Here is a 22,786-nt window from a genome sequence, read left to right as displayed (position 1 = left end):
TTTGAAAGGGAGTTTGTATAGCTGATTAGTGGCACAGAGCAGCAACGTGCCAAGTGTCACTGTTACCAAAGTTCTGTGTAGTCTAGGCTTGGAGTTCAGTGCCCAACCACCTTTCTTCCATTGTAAGCAACATGTAAAATACTGATTTCACTTTATCTCTGTAGGCAGCTATAGACACATAGATCTAGACCTTTCGAGAGAGAGAGAGAGTGTGTATGTGTATGTGTTTCGGAGATTGAAAGAAATACTTCGGTATGTTTTAATATTTATTTACGCCAATATAACAAGTTCACAGTCACATTTGTTTTGTTTTTCAGGGCACTGTTTTATTATTGCTTTGTCAAATGTACAATCTGAACATCAGCTAACAATGAAAAGAAAAACCCCACCTACACAATGTACAGTACATAGTCAGCTTGGTTGTTCCCAGTTTTTAAAGTCATGAGTCAGGGTGTAAATTGAAGAATATGGTTTAAAATTTCTAAAACGTATATACTATTGCCACATAAAATAGTGCCTTGATGGCATATTAGCTCAGACTTCTGTATGCAAATATGAATATTGGCAACCCTGTGTGTCATAAGAAAACTGATTGCACAACTAGATTGCATAGCTTAATGTGTTGGCTATCTCCCTCTACAGTATTTATTCATAACAAAATGATTACACAAAAGAAACAATCTAACAGCTCACTTCCTTGCTTTTAAGAATATAATAAAATAAAGCAAATGACTAAATGAAGTTGGAGGAAAAACACAACTCCCAACAAAGTGAGTCTGACCATTAGATTTATGCTGCATAGTTAAATTCATGGCATTAAAAATTACTTTGGGTCTCAAGCTTCTCTCTCCAATCTCCTAAATCTTAATTACTTTGAGCTTCAGCAGTTTTTCAGTATCTCCCTCCAAATAAACCCTTCCAACCACTGTGGATATCTCTTGATCATTTCCTAGTTTCCTATCCTTAATGAAATCAAACCTCCCCAGACCCTCATATTTTAGCCACTTTTCTGGACATCTTCTATTTCCTCTCTTCAGCTACTTCTATTCACTTTCTTCAGCTACTTTCCCTTCTTCATTCTTCAATTAAGGCTCTGGACATCTTCACTCTCTGTCCTCTTCAGCCACTCTAATCTTTCCTTTGGTCTTGATTGACCACTTACACCTACATTTTCCCCATGCTGTGCCCAGCTCTCATTATAAATTGGAATTGCACTTCTAAATCCCTTAAAAATGTTTCTCTCTTAGGGCCAGATTTTCTCCATATTGACATGGGTGCAACTCAGAGAGGAGACCCTGGCTGTTGATGTCTTCCACCACATGTAGAAGAATTTGAACTAATGGAGTGGAGACAAAATGTGAGATTAAACACTTAATGCAGTTATGAGCTCTCTCTCTCTCCCAAAAGCTCAGCTTTTTTGTTGTTGGTACGGCTCTAAACAGTTTTACAGTATGTCAACTCACTATCACATTTTTCTGTTACAATACACTTGAAAAAAGTAATCACATTTGCTTCTTTAATCTCATAGTATGGCTGTTCCAAGCTCCCACTGTTATGTGCTAAACTCTTTTGAATTAGTGCCTGGTGTCAGAAAACCTTCCTCCTAACTCATCTGAACATCTTAGTGCCAAATCACATGCATCACGTAATGCAGAGACTGATATGATAAGCACACAATTTGAAGTATACAGGGCACCCGGGATCACTGATTTGTGCTAGAGCAAGAACATTTTGATAACAGGCTTTGCACAACCATGGGATATCTAATAAAAGATGTCCTCTCTTCACAGTATTTCAGCTTTTTAGAAGAAATGAGAAGTAAATTACATTTTTGACTTATTGCTGGTCTATTAGCATGTGCGTGTGTGTGTATATATATATATATATTTTAATTTGCAGTTTTTTCTATTTTTTTGAAAGCTGAACAAAAAGAGCCCAATGTTCAGTAGTATAGAAGCCCAGGACCACATGATGATGATGTTGTTGCTATTTTGCTCATGCAATTATTATGGGCTCAATCCTGCAACTGATAGAAGACGGGTGGAGTGCCGTGCCCACACAGAGACTCATTGATTTAAATGCAGCTGTGCCTGGGCACAGCAATCCCAACCCACTGCAGAGCAGAACCTAAATTTGGGCGCACAATTGACCACTGGGGTGTGCAAATGCCCCTCCATCATTGGCATGGCCTTGGCTTTGAATTCTCGTAAATCAATACCTACCTATTTGAGATGTGAATATTTAATGTTTAAAACTCCACTATACAGTCTGAGAAGAACTAATCCTTACAAAATGTGCTGGACTGATAGCCATGGAGACTGCAGTCCTCCACTTAGCCAAAGAACATGGACAGCAGCAGTGCACACACCGCTAGCACTGTCCTGTCTACATGCCTCAGGCCTGGAGGGATCACCAACAGGGGTTGAGAGTGCTGATCAGCCTCCAGGCCCATCTAGTTCTAGGCCTCTCTGCTGAGAGTACATAACAAGGTGGTGGTTTGGTATGTGAATACCTGTCACCAAGACCACTAACCAGAAGAGCCATCAGTTGGTAACAACTTTAATTTGCTCTCTACCATGGTCAATTTTCAATCATTATCATAGAGGTAGAAGACTAGATATTGCAATGCCACTTCCCCTTCCAGTTCCACACATTTCAAATTAAAAATGGTAATAGTTTTAAAATACTGTCGCTAATCATTTTCTTTTTACATCCAGCTTGGTCTATACTGTATTTCACTGTTGGACTTAGATCTTGTGTATTGAGTGTATTATTATATATCGTCATACTTAGCACTTTACATTTTCAAAGCACTGCACAAACATTAGCTAAGTAACGACTGTAAATTTAAACCTTAAAGTTTAACCCTAGCATGTCTCTGCTATTAAGCCCCTGAGAACAGCGTTTTATGATAGAAACAAATGCCACTAGTGGGTGCAGTTTTATTCTGAAGTAGCTAGAATAGAAAGAGTGCCTGAAATTAAGTCTGTTTTTCTATTTATAATGAATTGGTTCTCTGGGGATTTTTATAGCTGTATTAAGAATACTTTTGTTAACCGTGACATCCATTTTAGAAAGAGCATATTTACAAGCCAACAAATGTAAGCCTGTTGTGGAATCAGCAGGAATGGGGAATCAAGCAAAGACAGAGTCCCTGATCCTTATACACATGGATAGTCTCACTGAAATCAATTTACATGAGTAAGGGCTACTTGTATGAGTAAAACCTACATGATCAGGCCCATGCTGCTTCATGTGTATATATGTTTGGACAAATTGCTATTTAAAATATTTTTACAAATACATTCTACAGTAACTGTGTCTAAGGGCTCAGTCTTGTCCAGAGGCATACAAGGAGTCAGCCTTATGCGTTTTGTAAACTCCGTTACTGTACTGGTGCCTACGTATACAGTAGCTGACTCTACAAGCTCCACAGTGATGCACACCCACGCCTCTCAGGGCAGATCAATCCCTAACTGTCCAAGTCTGCATTAAACCCCTCTGTGAACAGCTGCTGTTTCACTGGTTCTCAGACTTGGACAATTGCCTCTGGGTGAAACTGTTTAACAGAAAAAAGTGAAATGAGCAAAAATAATTCAAAATTGGAGGAATTCCAGCTCATAACATATTTGTGTACTTTATACTATAAATCTACATATAGATATTGCTGTCCATAGAGAAAGACTCAAGTTCAAAATAATAAAATTACAATATTTGTGCAAAAGAAATTGTACGCTTTTCAGAGTACAAGCAACCTGTTATATTGGCTACATTTTCCATGACAGTTGCTCTTTGCTACATTGTGGATTCAGTCTTGATTTGCACCATATTTTTAAAAGATAGAACTAAACATATTTGCAATAGTTTGACAAGAAAATGGCATTCTTGAACAACTTTAGGAATATGAATTTTGATAAATTAATAATGATCAGATTCTTGTAGGTAAAAAGTGCAAATTTAAGCGTATAACCTTCCAGCATTTCACACTGCTTGTATCTACTGGTAACCATCAAAGCATCCTTCATTCTGATGTGATTTACCAGTTGAATAGGACATTTTGTCCAAGTGTCATAAAGTAAATTTGACTGCTGCCTCCAGATTGTACAGATGCAAAGAAAACCTTGAGAAGGAAAAAGAATAGACTGCTGTCAGTGTCCATGTATGAGAATATTTTAAACATATTTGAAAGCTGAGAGAAACACAGTTCAGAACACTATGACATATAAATCACAATTCAATTTTAATCCCATTGGTAACATTTTTTTAGAAAAATGAAGCGTTAATTCTTGCAAGTATACATTCTGGCAATAAGTTATATTGTATATATTTTCTACCAGAAAAGAAATCAGCATATTTTCAAACAATTAGGCAAACTAAACAGTTTCTGGTTACAGCATTCTAAATACATCAATGAAACAGAAGAAGCTACAGTGAACATTTACCAATCATTACCATACATATATGTGACAAAATGCACTCATTGAACCACATCTAACTGAGGAGATACCGGTGGTATCTCAAATATTGGTGAGTGATACTTAGCTCAAGGCTGCTCTAAATCTGACCTGGTTGCAACAGTTCTTAAGAGACTTTTGTAGCCAGGGATTATTGGAGTGCAGAGGCACGCTAGCCACACCCCAACATATTCTCTATGCAGACCACTTGGGGATTCGCCAACAGGTGGTTAAACTGATTTTCCATCTGCAGCACAAAGCAGATGGAAGAGGTGGCTAGGATCTGGCTGTCTTCAGTAGGGCTCTGGGAAGGTGCAGGATTCCTCCCACAAAGGGAAGTTTGCGGGATCAGTGCCAAAGTCTGCTTTTAATTGAAATTCAATGGCCTCGGCTCTTTTCTTATTCAACTGTTAAATCATATTTGTTAAATCACTCTAGTTGAGTCATGTGTGTACCTTGTCATTTCTTTCACATAGAAATTTTAGCTTCTGTGCTTTCTTGTGCATAAATACACCTTCCAAATTTCCTGTTTCCACGGCACGCAGTTCGATAGCCTTCTCTCCCCAACCCATGACTTGGTTAGACTGAAGATAAGCTAAACAAAAATAAAATAAAAATCAGATTTGATAATTAGAAAAACACAAGGAAGCCTGAAATGTTCGTCTGCTAGTAGGAAGTTGGCAGCTCCATGTCCTCACCCCAATAACATAAAGACTGTATAACTGAACCAAATCCAGACACACACAGTATTTAAATATCCAGTGGAATCCATTTAGATTGTATCTGTTCAGAGAAGGAAATCCCATACACCCAAACAAACCCTGCACTGAAATACTGTTCGACAAATGCAACTCAAAAGTGTTCAATCCTGGCCTTGGGTGCAAAACCTGAACAAACAGGCTTTGCAACGGTGACCTTGCAGGGCATTTGTTGGCCATATAGAGTCTTCCACTGAACACAACAGCAGGGCAAGGACCAGCAGCCTGTACAGCTGCTCTGCGGCTGCTCTACACCCTTTGAGCTTCAGCAGAATTTGCAAGTGCTTTGCCCTCTGTCTTTAGTTGGTCAGCGTGTTTACCCCAGCCATTCCACTGCCCTTTATTGCTGCTTCACTATGAAGAAAAGAGCAGAGTGTTGTGGATTCACCAGGCAAGAAATCCACTCAGCACTCAATAATATACCTATAGGTTTTTTAATAGTTATTTTTTCCCCCACTTGAGTTCACCCAAAAGATTAGAGCCTCTCCTCTGGTTAAACAGCACTTCAGCCTAATGGGATATTCAAAATACATCCTAGAAGGCTATGGAAAGTCACTACGTATGTAACGGCCACTTTGAGCACCAGATTCTCATTTCAGTTACATTGCTATACATCTGAAGAAACTCCACTGACTCTCACCCCCACTGGAGTTTCTCTCAATATACACTGGTGCGAACGAGATCACAATCTGTCTCTGAATATATTGGTCATGCACTCTAATTACTTCCATTACACAAAAGGTCTTAGTTGTAACTAAACTTTATTTAAAAATAAGTCAGAGCAGTTATGGACTTCTACAAGTATGTTAAACAAATTAACATGGTATTTTTTTGGAAAGATGGGGTAGTAATACTTGTATTGCATGATATTAAAAGTACTGTTATACACCCCTATTACATGGCACTTAGATTATTATAATCACTTGTGCCATGGTAATTAGGCAATATATGTAAAATAAGTAAGTGTTGCTACAGAGGATTTCGTTGAGTTTGGCCCCACTGAAGTCAATGGCAAACCTTCTAGGCCCAGATCCTGAAAGACACATAGGCACCTTATTTCCATTTGAGGATCTAACTCCCTACTGAATTCAATATGACCTGAGTTTCACCCTAAATCTTTGTGGTATCTATTGACATTGGGGATGAATGTAGGTGTGAAGCCAAGTAGCATACTCAGTATGAAGCATTTCACTACGCCCTTTATGTTTCAACTGAGATTTGGTGGAAAAGTTAAAAAAATCACCATATAAAGGAAAAGCTTTAACTCAGCTTGCAACTGGACATGAAGCACCAAATCAGAGGGGACAGTTGATATCAGCTGTAAATTTCCATCAGCCACCGATAACTGATGGGAGGCTAGAATCATAGAATATCAGGGTTGGAAGGGACCGCAGGAGGTCATCTAGTCCAACCCCCTGCTCAAAGCAGGACCAATCCCCAACTAAATCATCCCAGCCAGGGCTTTGTCAAGCCTGACCTTAAAAACCTCTAAGGAAGGAGATTCTACCACCTCCCTAGGTAACCCATTCCAGTGCTTCACCACCCTTCCAATGAAAAAGCTTTTCCTAACATCCAGTCTAAAACTCCCCTACTTGAACTTGAGACCATTACTCCTTGTTCTGTCAAAAAACATCTAGGGATGGAGATTCCACCAACTCCCTAGATAACCCATCCAGTGCTTCAACACCCTTCTAGTGTTGTTCTGTTATCTGCCACCACCGAGAACAGCCTAGTGATACTCTGTCAGACCCTCTTTTTCCTGGCCACGTCACTGCACTGGGGGCCAAGATGGTGAATGCTGCCCTGCACTCAACATCTCTCTGGCAAGCATTCATCCCTTTTGCTGACTGCAGCACCAAATAGGTCTGACATTCCATGGATTGCACTGGTTCATTTTAAAGTACCATCAGAAAGGAGGATGGGAGTGGAATAATGTAGATTGGAAGTTGGCTCCCTTACGCATTCAACAATAGATCCTGGACTTTTTAGATAACAGGACTCTAATATCTTATCATGAATGAAATGCATCAGATAATTAACATGCTGGTGAGATACAAATCAATACTTAAGGGTGTGCTCTAGTATATTAGAATTAAATTCTACTCTTGATAGAGTGAGCTTCACAACCCACAGGATGCTTAAAATTTCATGCACTATGTGACTTCCCTTCCACGTATCCTTAAATGAATTACGGAGGGCAGGACCAGAAATAAACTGGGAAGATACTGAACTGTTACAATGCCTGCTGCAGTATATTGGCTCAGCTCAACCCCTCCCATGGGAAAGCCATGGGAGCAGGCTAGCTGGGAGGAGGAAATCTCTGCAAAGAGCCCCTTGCCAGATCTCATCACCTGTCAAGGGCATGAAGTTTGCTCCCACAGAAAATGCCACAGCTTTCACCCCAAATGTGGCAAATTCCAAGAGCTTCATAGGACACCAGTGCCTCTGCATAGGCTCTAGTCTCCACCTCCCCAGTAACAGTGCCTACTTCTGACAAGGGCTACCCCCAAGACCCTAGCTGGAGTTTGTGGAAATCTCAGCATGTATTACCTTAAGAGATTAATTTCCATGGTGCCAGAAGGGGATGATTTGCATGCCCCTGCCTTTGCTACTCCTAACACAGTCCCTCTCTCTGTGATTACTGGGCTATAACTAGAGGCACAATCACACTTTAGAAAGGTCTCTAATTTGTGTTTTGCTGGCCTAATTTGTCATACTCAGCACACCAACATACAAAAGATTGTGCACAAATATATTGAACCCCTTCAAGAATGACTGTGTTTTTCTCTCGGGATTTTGGTGACATGTCCAATCCTTTCCTCGGGGCTTTGCTCACATTGTTCAAGAAAAACACTAACTAAATATGTTGCCTCATGACTTCATCCTGCAAAACCTTTACTTGCTCTAGCAGACCCACTGAGGACACTAGATCTGGTGTTCTTTATATAGAAGCTTGGTAGAATTTAACTTTTCTTAAAAAAAAATTGATGGGTAAAATTGATGCTTATTTTAAGCAATTTTTTTCAGTTTTTGTCGATTTAAATTTTCACAGCTGTGGGAAATTATGGGAGAGTTAGACAAGAATTATTTAATGAGAGTAGGCATTGAAATTCAAAAGTTAAAGCTTTACTATAGTTGAAATATAAATTGTCACCATCACATGTCAAAGTATACAAAGTAAATGTCCTTAAATCAAACCCCAGTAAGTTCTAAAGCAGCATTTTTCTTACTTTGCATATCTGGAAATTTCAATGTCATCAATGGGAATTTTTTTTTGTCAGTTTGTGATGGTGAAATCTATGTTTACAGACATTTACAGATACAAATCTAATTCTTCCAAGCCTATTTACATACACACAAACATGCATAAACAGAGTTAACCCTGAAGGGAACTGAGTTTACATTTTGATTAATCGCTGGCCCTCCAAGGTTTCCGTAAGCAGAGATATTTCAAGGACTCTGCATTTTGGATGGGAAATAATTTGCCCTATTGGGGCACAGAACACTGCCTTTTACAGTTAAATACTACAAATGATACTGTTCAGAGTCACACGTCATCCATTTATCAGCCACCAATTTACTACTATGTCCCAAATTCTGTCTTCAGATACAAGGATAATGGCATGCATGTATCTGAGGACAGAATTTAGAAATACATAAATTATAAAGCTAAACCCATTGCAAACCAGGGTGACAAGTTCTGCCTCTGGTGCCAGAGGCAAGGCAGTATAATACTGTTACTAAATCACAGCTGAGCAGTTTTCTGGTTACTGCCTGTTTCCCTGTGAACTCATTATTTCACTTTGGAAATGCAGCATATACTCAAGGAAGGGTCATTTGTACAGCACCGTGGAAGCCTGCCATAATATTCCTTTAAGCCCTGGCAAATAGCATAGAAGTTAGCATAGTGCTCAAGCAGTTCACTTCAATGGGAGTTCAGATCAGGCTGTTTCAAGGAAAGCCCTGAAGTTAGTGTCTATAGGAACTTCCAAGGTGAAAATACATTATTTATGCCCTAGATATCCAACATGCAGAACAGGCTCTTCTTCCTAACTATGAAACGTTTTTTCATTAGACTAAGAATGCTGGTGCTGTGAAATTATCTAAAGAAAAAGCGTTAGTAGCTTCACCAGAAACTCCCCTTTGTCACACATTGTTCATGTGAGCATGTTCTTGTCCTGGTTAGGCTGCACTGGACAAGTTAAGGTGCGCATGTCTGATGTGCTGCGTGTCCCTACCAAAACAAAGTTACACACAACTTAGTGTGTTTTAAATAAGCCTTTAAAAAATGTGTAAATATCTATGTAGCTATATCCCAAACTTCTGGGCTTATACTAGCTGCTCATTCCTCAATCAATACTTGAGTGTATAGAAATAAAACCCAGGGAATTTTGTGGGTGCACTAAGGGTCCAGGAACAGCTGTAAATGAGGTCCAAGCTGTAGTTTTCTTAAGGACAATAAGAATCATTCTGATATGAGCAGACCGCTTCTTTGCATGAACTGGGCTGCAATTATTTCATGAACCAATAAAGTGTGTTGATACAGCAATGTCATTATAAGATGCTTTGGCTAGAGTGCTCCATTTCTTTGCAGCAATATCCTTTCTGCTTCCTTGTAAAGGACATCCAAACCACCCCCCAAAATCATGCTTTTAATAATTTTTATGAATATGAAAAGACACAAGTACCCCATACTTTTTAAAAAATCATGTGTTATATAAGAAAACACGCTATCTCTATTTGTGTGTAGCCCCACATAGCTGAAATAGCTCACCAATTAAATATAGATAGAGTAGTTCTACAATTTTAATTTCCCACTGGATTTGAGTTTCCTCATTCCAATTTCTGATTAATGGATTGGCCGCACAGGTCTCACCTTAAAGACTACAAGAGGCTGCTATTTTTAGTTTTCCTGCCCTAGATCCATCAGTTATATTGGAAGTATTTGCCACCTTTCTCAATCACTTAAGATATTCTAATAGACCAGGGAAGTTTACTACCCAAAATAATTTTGTTAAAGAATGAGACTATATATTTAGAATCAAGCCAGTGTCAGCTAGCTAGAACCCTGAGTTAACACACAAATCTTTCACCTCTGGAAAAACGAGGTCGAAATTCATAAGAGGAAAATCTTCAGTACAGTTCACACAGATTGTTGTCATAACCTGGTTAAGTGTGGAAGTTTCAAGGGAACAGGATCTCTTGAGAAACTTGGAAGTTCTTCTTAGGTTTGGCCATGCAAGAAATGTGGCGACCTGAGTTTCTCTCGTAATATTTCAATGCTTTTGGCCTGAGCCAAGAATTTCAGAGGAGCAAGAGTATGAGGGAGCATTGGTGGAAAATGCATGCTTAAAAGAAAATACTAAATCAGGCTCTTCGAAGCCCCCAAAGTTTAGGATTTGGCTTGAGCCAGAAGTCATGGCCTGGGTCCGTTTGCCTCCAGATCAGGGGTCGGCAACCTTTCAGAAATGGTGGGCTGAGTCATCATTTAATCACTTTAATTTAACGTTTCATGTGCGGGTAATACATTTTAATGTTTTTAGAAGTCTATATATTATATAACTAAATTAGTGTTGTATTGTAAAATAAACAAAGTTTTCAAAATGTTTCAGAAGCTTCATTTAAAATTAAATTAAATCTTATGCTGCCGGCCTGCGCAGCCTGCTGCTGGTCTGGGGTTCTGTTCACCTAGGCCGGCAGCAGGCTGAGCGGGGCCTGCAGCCGGGACCCCGACTGGCAAGAGTCTGGCAGCCAAAACCCCAGACTGCAGTGGGTTGTGGAGGGCCGGCAGCCAGAACCCCGGACCGGCGGTGGACTGTGCGGGGCCGGCAGCCAGAACCCCAGACCGGCGGTGGGCTGTGCGGGGCCGGCAGCCAGAACCCCAGACCGGCGGTGGGCTGTGCGGGGCCGGCAGCCAGAACCCCAGACCGGCGGTGGGCTGTGCGGGGCCGGCAGCCAGAACCCCAGACCGGCGGTGGGCTGTGAGGGACCGGCAGCCAGAACCCCAGACCGGCGGTGGGCTGTGCGGGGCCGGCAGCCAGAACCCCAGACCGGCGGTGGGCTGTGCGGGGCCGGCAGGCAGAACCCCAGACCGGCGGTGGGCTGTGCGGGGCCGGCAGGCAGAACCCCAGGCCGGCGGTGGGCTGTGCGGGGCCGGCAGGCAGAACCCCAGGCCGGCGGTGGGCTGTGCGGGGCCGGCAGCCAGAACCCCAGACCGGCGGTGGGCTGTGCGGGGCCGGCAGCCAGAACCCCAGACCGGCGGTGGGCTGTGCGGGGCCGGCAGCCAGAACCCCAGACTGGCGGTGGGCTGTGGAGGGCTGGCAGCCAGAACCCCAGACTGCAGTGGGCTGTGCGGGGCCGGCAGCCAGAACCCCAGACTGCAGTGGGCTGTGGAGGGCTGGCAGCCAGAACACCAGACTGGCAGTCGGTCGAGAGCTCAGCCTGCTGCCGCTCAGGGGTTCCATCTGCCGGCTCGTGCCATCTGGGATCCTGGCTGCCGGACCCGCTCAGCCCACTGCCAGCCTGGGGTCCCGGCCCTGCCCACATACAGTGGGTACCTACCTTCTCCCTGGTTCTGGCCCATTCTCTTCCTCTCTCTGCACTGAGCTGAGGGTGGGAGTGGACTGAGCACAGGGCTGGGGGTGGAGGGTCTGGCCAGGAGCTAGAATGGGGGAGGGGGCTCAGGGTTGAGGCAAGAGGTTTGGGTGTGGGGGCACTTACCTGGGCAGCTCCCATTTGGTGCGAGGGGTGCAGGTGGGAATGTGGGGAGGGGGGTGCAGGAGCTCCTGTTTGGTGCTCAGGGTGGGGGTGGGGATGTGGGGGGTGCAAGAGTCAGGATGTGGGGCTGCACGGGGTGCGCAAGAGTCAGGGCAGAGGGCTGGGGGCATGTGAGGGGGGTGCAGGTGTCAGGGCAGGGGGGGCTGCGTATGTGTAGGGCTGCCAGAGTCAGGGCTGGGGTCATGGGGGGGATGAAGGAGTCAAGCAGAGGGCTGGGTGTGTATGAGGGGGGTAGAGGGCTCAGGGCAGGGGCTTGGGGTGTGTGTGGGGCTGCAGGGCTCAGGGCGGAGGGCTGGATGTGTGTGGGGGGGGCAAGGGCAGAGCGCTGTGTGTATGTGTGTGTGAGTCAGCACAGAGGGCTGAGGTGTGTGTGAGGGGGGGTCAGAGCAGGGAGCTGGAGGGGATATGCCCCTATTCCACCCCCCCTTCCCCAAGGCCCTGCCTCTGCCGGGAGCAGCGAGCACATTGACTCTGCTCCTTCCCGACCCCATCCCTTGCAAGGGCCATCAGCTGGTTGGCCGGCAGGGAGGGAGGGACGGAGAGGCGAAGGAGGGGCAGGAACCCAACACACTATGGGAAGAGGCAGGGGAGCCGGCAGGACCAAGCTTCTGCCCCCTGCCCTTGCCCCTGCGGGGGGAGGGGCAGGAGGAGCAGAGGGAGGAGAAGAGCAGGCCAGGTCAGGCTGGGTAGGATTTAAAAATCGGCTTATGTGCCATCTTTGGCACACATGCCATAGGTTGCCTACCCCTGCTCTAGATGAACTCTGACTCCAATCACATGTGGAACATCTGGTGCCACAGGACAAGACCCCTTCAAACTCATTATGATTGACAATTTCTACTCCAAGAAGCCCTAGACTGGGATAGTCAAGACCACTGCAGACAGCGGTGTAGTAATATTGGAAATGTGGTGGCCTAAGGTTGACTGGAAGGATGGTTTGGAGGCCAGTGGCTGAGCCCTGGCCAGCAGGAGGGGAAGAGAGAAAGAGTGCCCTTCTTCCAAGGATAAACTGTCTTGTTTGTCTGCACAGCCCTTGGTGGTGGCCTGTGGAGAGCTGGTTAGTCCTCCAGAGCTGTCTTCTCCTTGCTGTTCCTAGCTGTTAAACTCCATTAAAAGAAGTTAAAAATAAGTACTATATGGAGATATGCCTATCTCATAGGACTGGAAGGGACCCCAAAGGATCATCAAGTCCAGTCCCCTGCCTTCACTAACAGGACCAAATACTGATTTTGCCTCAGATCCCTAAGTGGCCCCCCAAGGACTGAACTCACAACTCTGGGTTTAGCAGGCCAATGCTCAAACCACTGAGCTATCCCTCCCCCCTCCAGTCAGCTACTTGCTTGCTGTCACTTTGTGCATGTAAGCCATTCCTGTAGACACCCAAAGGATGCTGTGCGATTGTGAAGGGGAGGGGAGGTGGTTGTGCGATCCTGAATGGAAAGGGGAATAGCCACCAGGTCATCTTTCTCTTACGATGCTATCCACCTCAGGAAAAAGTTGGGGCTCCCCTGCTCTAGTGCACAGCAGAGCATCCTGAAGAAATGGCAGCTGCCACTTCACTAGCATGAAGCTGCTGTAAATCTATTTAACTCTGCTGACTTCAGTTTACACCCCTGGGAGATCTGCCTTGAAATCCCGATCTATGATAAAACAGCATAGTCCTCATGTATGCCCAGTACACAGTAGATCTTTACAAGCTACCTAAACATTTCTGTGGGTTTGCTGTCTCACTGCTTTAAGCAATGAGGGAGGAGGATTTGCAAAGGCACAACAGGTATTTAGGCACACAACTGCCATTGACTGTTCTTTGTGCCTTCGAAAATCTCCAGCTAACTCTGGATTAAACAGGAATATTCTTGTAGACAGGTATTGATGCCCAAAATCACAAACTCCCCTTTTTGAAGTATGCCGTAAGAGTTGGCATATATGCAAACCTTACTGCAATTACTTTTCTGAAGCTAAAGGTAATAAAACACTTAGTTCCTTATATATAACCTCATATATTTGCCTCTGGGGCTCCCTCTGTAATTTTGTCTGATCTTTGTTCATCTTCTAAAAGAAAACAACTTGGGACAAGGACTATGTCTTGTACAGAGCCAAACACTGTTGGCACTTACCGCACATTCAAATAATACAGACAATCTCATAATAGCTACAAGTTCATCCATGCTTTAAAAATCGTTAGAGACAAGATCCAGGAAAATGTCTGACACCACAGGATGGTAAATAAAGCCGGCTTTAAAATTTTGTTGCTTCCCAACGGGGGAAAAATGAGTGCAAATCCATGGAGCGCATTTATAAGAAGAAGAAAAAAGAGCTTAAATATTTAAGCTGATCATATATGCACCAACGTTACTTTGGAGGAAACATTAAGATTGCTTTTTAAACTGTAATGCTATGCCCTTCTTAAGAGCATGCAGCTCCAATTCAGGCTAAAGGAATGCACTTTCCATGGCATCACATCTCCTGCAGGCTGCTGTCTCCATTTTGCAATCCAGCTTCCCATTAGAGTTAATACTCACAGACAGAACTTTTCTTTTCCTAACCATACTGGGTAATGGTTCTTTTATCAGTGATTGTTTCATACTAACGTTAGCTTGTGAGATGTAGAGGCTCAGTGTATCCTATGGCATTAAACATTAATACAGCATAGAGGCGGATGTACTTGATGTGTTTTAATTTCACTCTACGGCTTAATATTTGGGTTGGAAAATGAAGAGGACACTATTTGCAGAGGAGAAGGAACGTACAGTACCTAGTCTGTTGGTATAGCTGTGTCTACGCTGTGTGTATGGGGGAGCATGGGGGTTGTAGGCCTAGCTATGTTGGTAAGGCATGTGGCTTTTTCATATGCCTGATCAGCACGGCTATGCAGGTATAAATGTAGACCAAGTCTGAAGCCAGGCCTTCACTAGAAATGCTGCCACTGAAGTGCAGACACTACAGTGAAGCAAGGGGTTCTCCAGTCACTGTAGTTAATCCTACCTGTGATAGCTAGATTGATAGAAGAATTCTTCCATCCACCTAGCACTGTCTACACCAGGGGTCAGGTTAGCTTAACTAGGTGGATTTTCCACATCCTTGAGGCAACGTAGCTGGGTTGACCTAACTTTTTAATGTAGACCTGGCTTTAATATATACAAAAGTGAACCTATTCTTAAAATGATTCTTAAAGTGGTTTTGCTGCTCAGAGCTATGGCGGCAGCACAGTGAATATGGTACCATGCAGGCATCTGAGTTCAAGACAGAGGTGGGTCTCATGCTCTGAAGGGTGGCTGGAAGCCCTCTAGAAAAGATGGGCCTCTGATGTAATTCTACCAATTTAATGGAGGAACTCCAGATTTACACCAGCATGAGAAACGAATTAGGTCAGTTTTGCTATGATTTGCTTGTAACTTAAAAAAAAAAATGAAGAAAAATAAGAATTCACAGAAATAGAAAGCCAATCAGGTGAAATTTACAAATACAAAATTTTGCCAGAGGTTGGTTTTCTTTGTCCTTAGTTACAACATTAACAATTGGAAACCTAAAGAAAAAAAACAGGCCTGATGAAAAATAATCAGACCCTCCTTTTTAGCATTTGTGAGGCCGGATGAAAACATGGATAGCCTGATACCCCATCTAACGCTATATCTAATCTGTTGTACTTTGAATGGATGATAAAAATGAAGCACAATTTGATAGGATGTTATGGTTATAGACGAGTGTTTCTCAAACAGTAAGTCCCTTGGCCCGCATCACTTCCAGCAGCTCCTATTGGTTCGGAGCAGCAATCCGTGGCCAGTGAGAGCCACGATCGGCCGGACCTGCGGACGGGAGAGGTAAACAAACTGGCCTGGCCCGCCGGGGCTTTCCCTGAACAAGCGGTGGAACAAGATTGAGAAACACTATTATAGACCCATTAAATTACTGTACTTTCTACATACTGTGAATTTCTATACAAAATACCATGGATATCAAAGATTCAAGGCAGGAAACAGCCTCACTTTTTCATTCCTTTGTAACCCACTAAAATGATTACCAGACACAAGAATAAACCTATTGGAAGGCCTCCATCCTAGAAGACAAACTCTGACTGTGTAGTAAACCCTTTATGGCATAAACACCATGAAATGAATACAAACAAATGTAGAGACCCTTTTATAATCATTGATTGGCTCAGGAATGCACAGAAATCCATGGACATCTATCTGCTCATTAGAAATCTGTTTCAACCAGAAGTGGCTTAATGTGCCATCCCCTTTCACAGGGTCACAAGCCTAATCAGGAACTCAGACTACAACACAGTGCTGTTTTTTATATTTACCTACAGATGCTGGCATTTCTCCCCACTGTAAAACAGTTTCCTTGGTGAAGTGCCCATATATATCAATGTAGATTCCTTCATCTTCATAGGTGAGTAGAAGTTCTGTTCCACTGGTATTAGGGAGGATAATAATGGCATGTGGGTGAATAGTCCCCTGGATCTGAAATCGTATTTTATTAAGATTTATATCAGAAAATGGACTGCACTTTTAGTGACTATATCCATCTAAATAGCTTGGCAGAGCAATAAAAACAAGTGACTCACCGCTCACAGAAAGTAAATACCTGGTTTATGATGGGCTATATGTTTTGCTAGCTGAAAAGGGCTATTCTATTTCCCCCCCTTTTAGATATTATTATGCTAGGTTTGTAGAGAAGTCACTGTTCAATTTTTCACTTTATATTTACCAGTATTACTTGGTATAAAGAAGCCAAGGAGCATCTGAGATACAATGAGATTTATTGACTTGTTCATGAAATGCTGCTATATAAAGTGACAGAAGGAGTGTGAGCCGTATTTTAATTCAAAGATGATTTTAGAAGAGGATGGGAGACAACTTACTTGACTTCCCTATTCCAGGAACCCAACGCTTCCATTTTCTGTGATAAACACCTAGCATAACTCATGAGCTAAAACAATGATTCATTAGCACTTCTGAAGCTAATATTTATGCTACTTTGAAAGAATCACCTGAGCTTTCGAAATGTGAACATCTCTGCAAGGTCTTTCCCTGCTTTGCACACAGTGTCCTTAAACATCGAAAGTGCTACTTTACATACTATTGGCTTTACATTTTACACCTGCACCAGAGGAAGGATGCATTGCATGCAATAAAACAAACAGCAGAATGGGACCCAGACTCACTCTCACAGCAGCCAACACACTTCCCAAGTGTGAAAGGATTTATAAGCAGCACATAATTATGGGAGGTGAGGGTTTTATGGCAAGTACTTTCAGATAAAAAACAAAACAATAACTAAGCATTTCTAGAACACTAACAGGATCTTTTCCCTTTATGTAAACAATGAAATATCCTTGCAATCAGCATTTCCACAGGAAGAGACAGACAAGCGGAGTGTCATTTTTCACAAGCCAATAACACACATATCTTTTCTTTTTCAACCCCATACACTTATGCACACTGTAATGGCACAACAAACAGAAAAGCACAGAAGCGGTACTTGCCGAACTGAATACACTCAGGCCAACCACTTGAGTCCGTGTCTCTGCAACTACTATCCGTAACACTAAAACGGGTATCCAGAGTCGGAGAGCAATTTTAATGCGTTGCCTTGGTATTCTCATGAGCAATGCAGACGAGAAAGAGAGAGAGAGGGAACAGGGAGAAGAGGGCACAGAAAGCAAGCGTGTCTCAGTTCAGTCTGTTAGATTAAAATAAGTCTGGGCTGCCAACACTGAAAACCGCCTTGTGATAATTATCATCTATCAGACAGTCCCCAAAATAACAAAATACTACAACAGATACAGCCCACTGTAGCAGCACATTTATTTCTGATCCAAGACTCTTGAGGGAAAAAGTATTTTTAGCACATGCTGACTTACAGGGAAGAGTGCACCCAAAGGGAGTCACAGCTCTTCTACAGGTGCCCCATATTCAGGGCGTTCACCTGGGAAATCTCTTTCCTGATGTACCTCATTATATCTGGAGTGTGTTGCAAAACTAAATCCTTTAAAATGGTTCACCTTGTCCCTTGCCTTTTATCTATTGTGCTAGAAATTGTTTGCCATGCTTAGCAACCAAATTACACATGCAGTGGGCAGGCAATCCTGGTTAGACTTATAAACTAGTCTGAACTTTGAATGGTGCCATAATCTTAATGGTGCTATTATCTTGATGAAAGAAACCACTTCATGCCACATATAAAAATAACATGGGCCTTTAGCAAGTGGATCAATAGAAAGAATTGTTTTCAACAACTAGATATCTACATAAAAGTTACATTTTAATGCAAATGAGTTTACAAAATTAACATCACGGTAACTACTAGAATTACTGTACTGGCATAGTTTGGCAGGCGCTGCTTGTCTGGGTGCCTAGGAGTTGGGCTGGTCTTCAGCTAGGTTTCCAGAGATAAGATGCCATAGGAGTGGGCTTCTCTGTGTTGGAAGATGCAGAATGGGGGGGGGGGTGGATAACATGTAAAAAGAGTAAAAAGTTCGGAGCACAGACAATAAAGTTTTGATCTGGAATCAAATCTCCCCAAAGTTCAGGGGATTTGTTTTGGCTCATTTTGTAGTTAGACCCCAATCATGCACAGAAATCCATCCTAGTGGACCGTTGTCTCTGCACAGAGACCTACTGTGAGCACTGGGGTCCATCTGCATGGTGGCTTCTAAAGTGTTCGAACACTAACATTTTGTCGGCTAACCTAAATTATATACATTCTTAGAAGATAACCTAGATCCAAACCACTGATCTAATCACCATTAACCTATAGCAACGAGGAATAAATAAGGAAACAGCTCAATTATTTCAGCCTTAGGAAGTAATCTCTTACATGAGTTGGCAAGTACAGGTCATACACAGACCCAGAGTCAACATCGATAGCATGAAATCCCACTTGTGAGCCATAGATCACTTTTAATCTTTGTCCATTTTCAACTGTCAGGTCAACTGACAGTGGTTTGTGATGAAGTGAAGTGAATGACTGGAAAGAGAAAAAAAAAAGTCAGATACAATTACAAACACATTCTGAATATAGTAACTGCTGACTGAGTCGCTGGTTTCTGGGTTTGTTATTTTTACATTTACAAATATGACCTTTTCCAATATTTACTAGAACTCAAAAACTGGGTGGTTATGTCACATTTACATCAGTGTCTCTGTTCCTGTGTTACAAAGGAATCTTATCATCTTCCTTGTTCAACCAAAAGGTGCAAGTTAATGAGAAGTGTAAAAGAATAACAGAGGAGGTGTGACGATAAATGTACCAAAACCTCGAAAGATACTCATAGGAAGCAGTTTATATCCTGACCTTAGTTAATTTGTAAATGAGTACATTCAATGATCTATTAATTAGACATATTAATTATATACTGAAGACAAAGGAGTTACTACTTCTAATGTAAAGAGCCAGTTTATTAAAAAATACATCCCTATACTAGATGCAGGGTCAAATTATCTTCTCAATTACAACTGTAATCCCAATATTCTATAGCTAAAGGGCAGAATTCGGCCTTACAGCTAGTATCTGTTTATCTAACTCAGGTGATTAGTCCCACTTAAGTCTATGAACTGCTAGATAAATCAAACAAAATTTGGTCCCTTGTCTGAGCCATGCCATCTTCTAGTATTGCAGCATTCTTATTTCTCTGTTAATCAAAGATCTGAGTTTGCGATTTCCTGTCTCAGAGTAACATTCTGCTTCAATCAACTTTCTACTGTTTATTTTGGATGAAACCCAAAAGTTTGTTCAGTCTCTGTCACAATTATCTTGATTCCAAGGAAAGGTTTAGGTGTTTCTTTCCACGTACTCGAAATTAAATGTTGTTGACAGTACCTTACTGATTCTGTAACCTAGAAGCTGAATTATGCAGCTGAGCACGATGGTCATCAGTCACATTTCTGTGCTAAATTTGATTAATTTCGGGTGACATCTCCAGATGTGCTCAGTGCTGGCTATATTTTGCTCCCACTGAAGTCAATGGGACCTTTCTTACTGACCTCAAGGGCTGGGATTTTACGATTAAAGAATCCTAAGGGAGTTAGGTATCGAACTCCTATTGACTTGCATAAGGTTCCTAACTCCTTTAGGTGCCCTAACCCCTCCCCCCCCCCCCCGATTTTTATAGGGTATTAGACCACCATTGAGCACTCTTGAAAAGTCAACTCTTAGGAATTATTCCCCCTTACTGTCGGGGCAGTTCATTTGCTTGTGTCCAGACACATATTTTAGACAAGATGTTTTAAACAATTGTTGATTGTTACTAAAAGCATGTCTGCAATGTTTAAGAGACAATTTGATATATGGCATTTGCATGGTGAGCAAAATGGTCTAAATTAAAAAAAAGTTTACTCGTTTGCTCCTAAATCAAAAATAAATGTTACACAAAGCAACAAAATCTGGAACAGCCGATGGGGGATAAAACAGTGGGTGCTAATGATACCTTTAAACCAAGATGAGATCTTACCTTAAAAGCCATAAATTTATGATAGGGCTTTGGAGCCCAAGCATACACCTCCACGGAGCTTTTCAAAGCAATAACAAGAAATTTGATTCTCTCATATTTCACTACAATACAAAAGGAACAATTATTTCGGTTTCAGATGGCCCAAAGAAATAAAAAATACTTTGAGTTCAGATTCCGATGCCCTTAATCACACCCAATAATTTCAATGGGACTATTTTTAGAGTAAGGTACCATTCACTGAGTAATGGGATTAGATGCTGGTTGTTGATATTTAACAACTACTTGTAAAGAATCTCTCTTTTACTTTGAACCTATAGTTCAATAACTTTCAGTAACACAGCCAATACTTATTGCTATTATTAATATTTATTTATCACCCAAAATTTATGCTAGCTACCTTACAGACAATCAAGACAGGTCAGTGCCCAAAAACACTGAATCTAAGGCTCTGTTCTTGCAAGCACTTTTGTATGTGATGAAGTTACTCACATGCATAGGTGTATACAAGACTGGGGCCTACATGGTCACTATAGGGACCCAAGAGAGGAAGGAAGCAATGCAAAATTATTATTTTATTGAAGTCTACACTTGGGCCTATACTTTTATCTGCTGCTCAAAATTCTTTACAAAGGTGGTATTTTAAAGATGAGTAAACTGAGGCATAGAAAGATCTGTGCAGTGTTTGCAAGCAGTTCATTACTAGTATTCGTGATGGGAAGTCAAAGCTTTTAGACTCAATGTATATAGGTCAGAGGATAATTTTCTGTTCCTGGGTTGGACAAGAAACTACAGTCAGATTTCTGGCATGAATGCTTAACAATTATAATAGTCCCTAGTGCCTGATCCAATGCTCATTACTGGAGTCATTCCATTACCTTCAATGGCACCGAGTTGGGCTGTTCTATAGCACTTTTTGTTGTACAGATCTCAAAGCAGTATAAAAAATTTAATGAATTAGTCTTCACACTGCCCCTATCAACTAAGCAAGTCTATTATTCCCATTCTCAGAGAAGCTAAGGGCGCTATCGTGGCTTTATGGCAGTGGCCATAAGACAACATCTCCACTTCCATACTCTTTTGGTTATGTTTCTTATTTATTTGGTTTAGTGTGGGTATTGCAGGAGTGCATGGATGCCCCCAGGCCCATCACGCGAGGTCCTGTACAAACAAACAACAAAAAGCCTGCCATAATGGTCTCGATCATCCATTTCTGCTTCTATTCAGCGAGATGGCCTCAAATCGCTGCTAGAGGCTAGGGAAATCATGGGATAAACAGCTGTGCAAACTCTTCCATAGACAATTGCTTTTTGAAAGGATTTTCTGTCATGCAACAGACCCCCGCCGGCATTACTTAGCGACGCTATCAAGCGCATGTTGTGATATCTTCTAGGCTACAAAAGGAGGGCCAGCGGTTTGCTGAGCTCCTTCGCGGAGCTCTAAAGGCTTTATTCTCATCTCAGTGTGTGTGTTGGTGGTGGCCTCCCCAAGTGTTAAGCATTTCAGAGAGGAGCAATTTCTTTGAGTTGGTTAAACTCACATTGGGTTTATGAACAGTAAACACAGAGCCGGGCACTGAAAATTAAGGCTTTTTTGGCCTGTTTTATTTTAATTCTGCCAGACATGAGCATTTCCCTCAGAAATAGACCAGGCCACAAGGGTGTTGCTTTCCTACACATTTCTGCCTCATTTTACATTCAGTGTCTGTGTGGCAAATTACAGTCATGTTCTCTAAAAAAGACGCAGGTATTACACGAGTTAGGTAAGAATTATTTCTGGGGAAGTAAGGGTGTGCTCTGCACATGCTGCTCAGACAGGACCATTTTGAACAGGCACAACACATAATGGCAGCTGGGTGAAGGGGCGGGGCTGGACAAGGATAGTATACTGATGAGAAAGGCCAACCTACGCAGAGAAAATAAAAAACAGCCTTTTCTTGCTCTCTACAGGAAAAGTGCCTGTAAGGACAAAGGTCAGAATACACAAGGATTTGCAAATGGTGAAATAGCAGCTGCTGCTCGTCCAAAGCAGCAAAGCAACAGAGACAATCCCTGTCTATCTGACTACGGAGAGAGAGGAATACATTGCATTTTGCTGAAGGTCAAAGTTGAGAAGGGGATGCTGTCTGCAAAGTCCAAGGGCATCCGCACAGCTCCTATAGACATGACTACAGTTTGGTAAACTGGAAATGTCAAATATCAGAGGGGTAGCTGTGTTAGTCTGGATCTGTAAAAGCAGCAAAGAATCCTGTGGCACCTTATAGACTAACAGACGTTTTGGAGCATGAGCTTTCGTGGGTGAATACCCACTTCGTTCGTTGCATCTGACGAAGTGGGTATTCA

The 22,786-nt window shown here is 42.3% G+C and overlaps 1 protein-coding gene across 1 annotated transcript in view; it reads right to left on the bottom strand.

Annotated features, from left to right (window-relative positions):
- Positions 1 to 253: 253 nt before the first annotated feature.
- NRK (Nik related kinase) overlaps positions 254 to 22,786 on the bottom strand; it is a 133,005-nt gene continuing 110,472 nt past the window's right edge. Inside the window, exons 27-31 of the mRNA XM_030576051.1 lie at positions 20,448 to 20,548; positions 18,815 to 18,964; positions 16,296 to 16,455; positions 4,910 to 5,049; positions 254 to 4,120 (exon numbers count right to left, since the gene is read on the bottom strand). Coding sequence (XP_030431911.1) covers positions 4,037 to 4,120; positions 4,910 to 5,049; positions 16,296 to 16,455; positions 18,815 to 18,964; positions 20,448 to 20,548 — 635 coding nt within the window. The 3' untranslated portion in view covers positions 254 to 4,036. The remainder of the gene's footprint in view (positions 4,121 to 4,909; positions 5,050 to 16,295; positions 16,456 to 18,814; positions 18,965 to 20,447; positions 20,549 to 22,786) is intronic.

The sequence above is a fragment of the Gopherus evgoodei genome, chromosome 9 (assembly GCF_007399415.2).
Source record: "Gopherus evgoodei ecotype Sinaloan lineage chromosome 9, rGopEvg1_v1.p, whole genome shotgun sequence".
In the NCBI taxonomy this organism is placed as follows: Eukaryota; Metazoa; Chordata; order Testudines; family Testudinidae; genus Gopherus; species Gopherus evgoodei.
The sequence above is the reverse complement of the archived record's forward strand: the minus strand, read 5'-3'. Positions and strand labels throughout refer to the sequence as shown.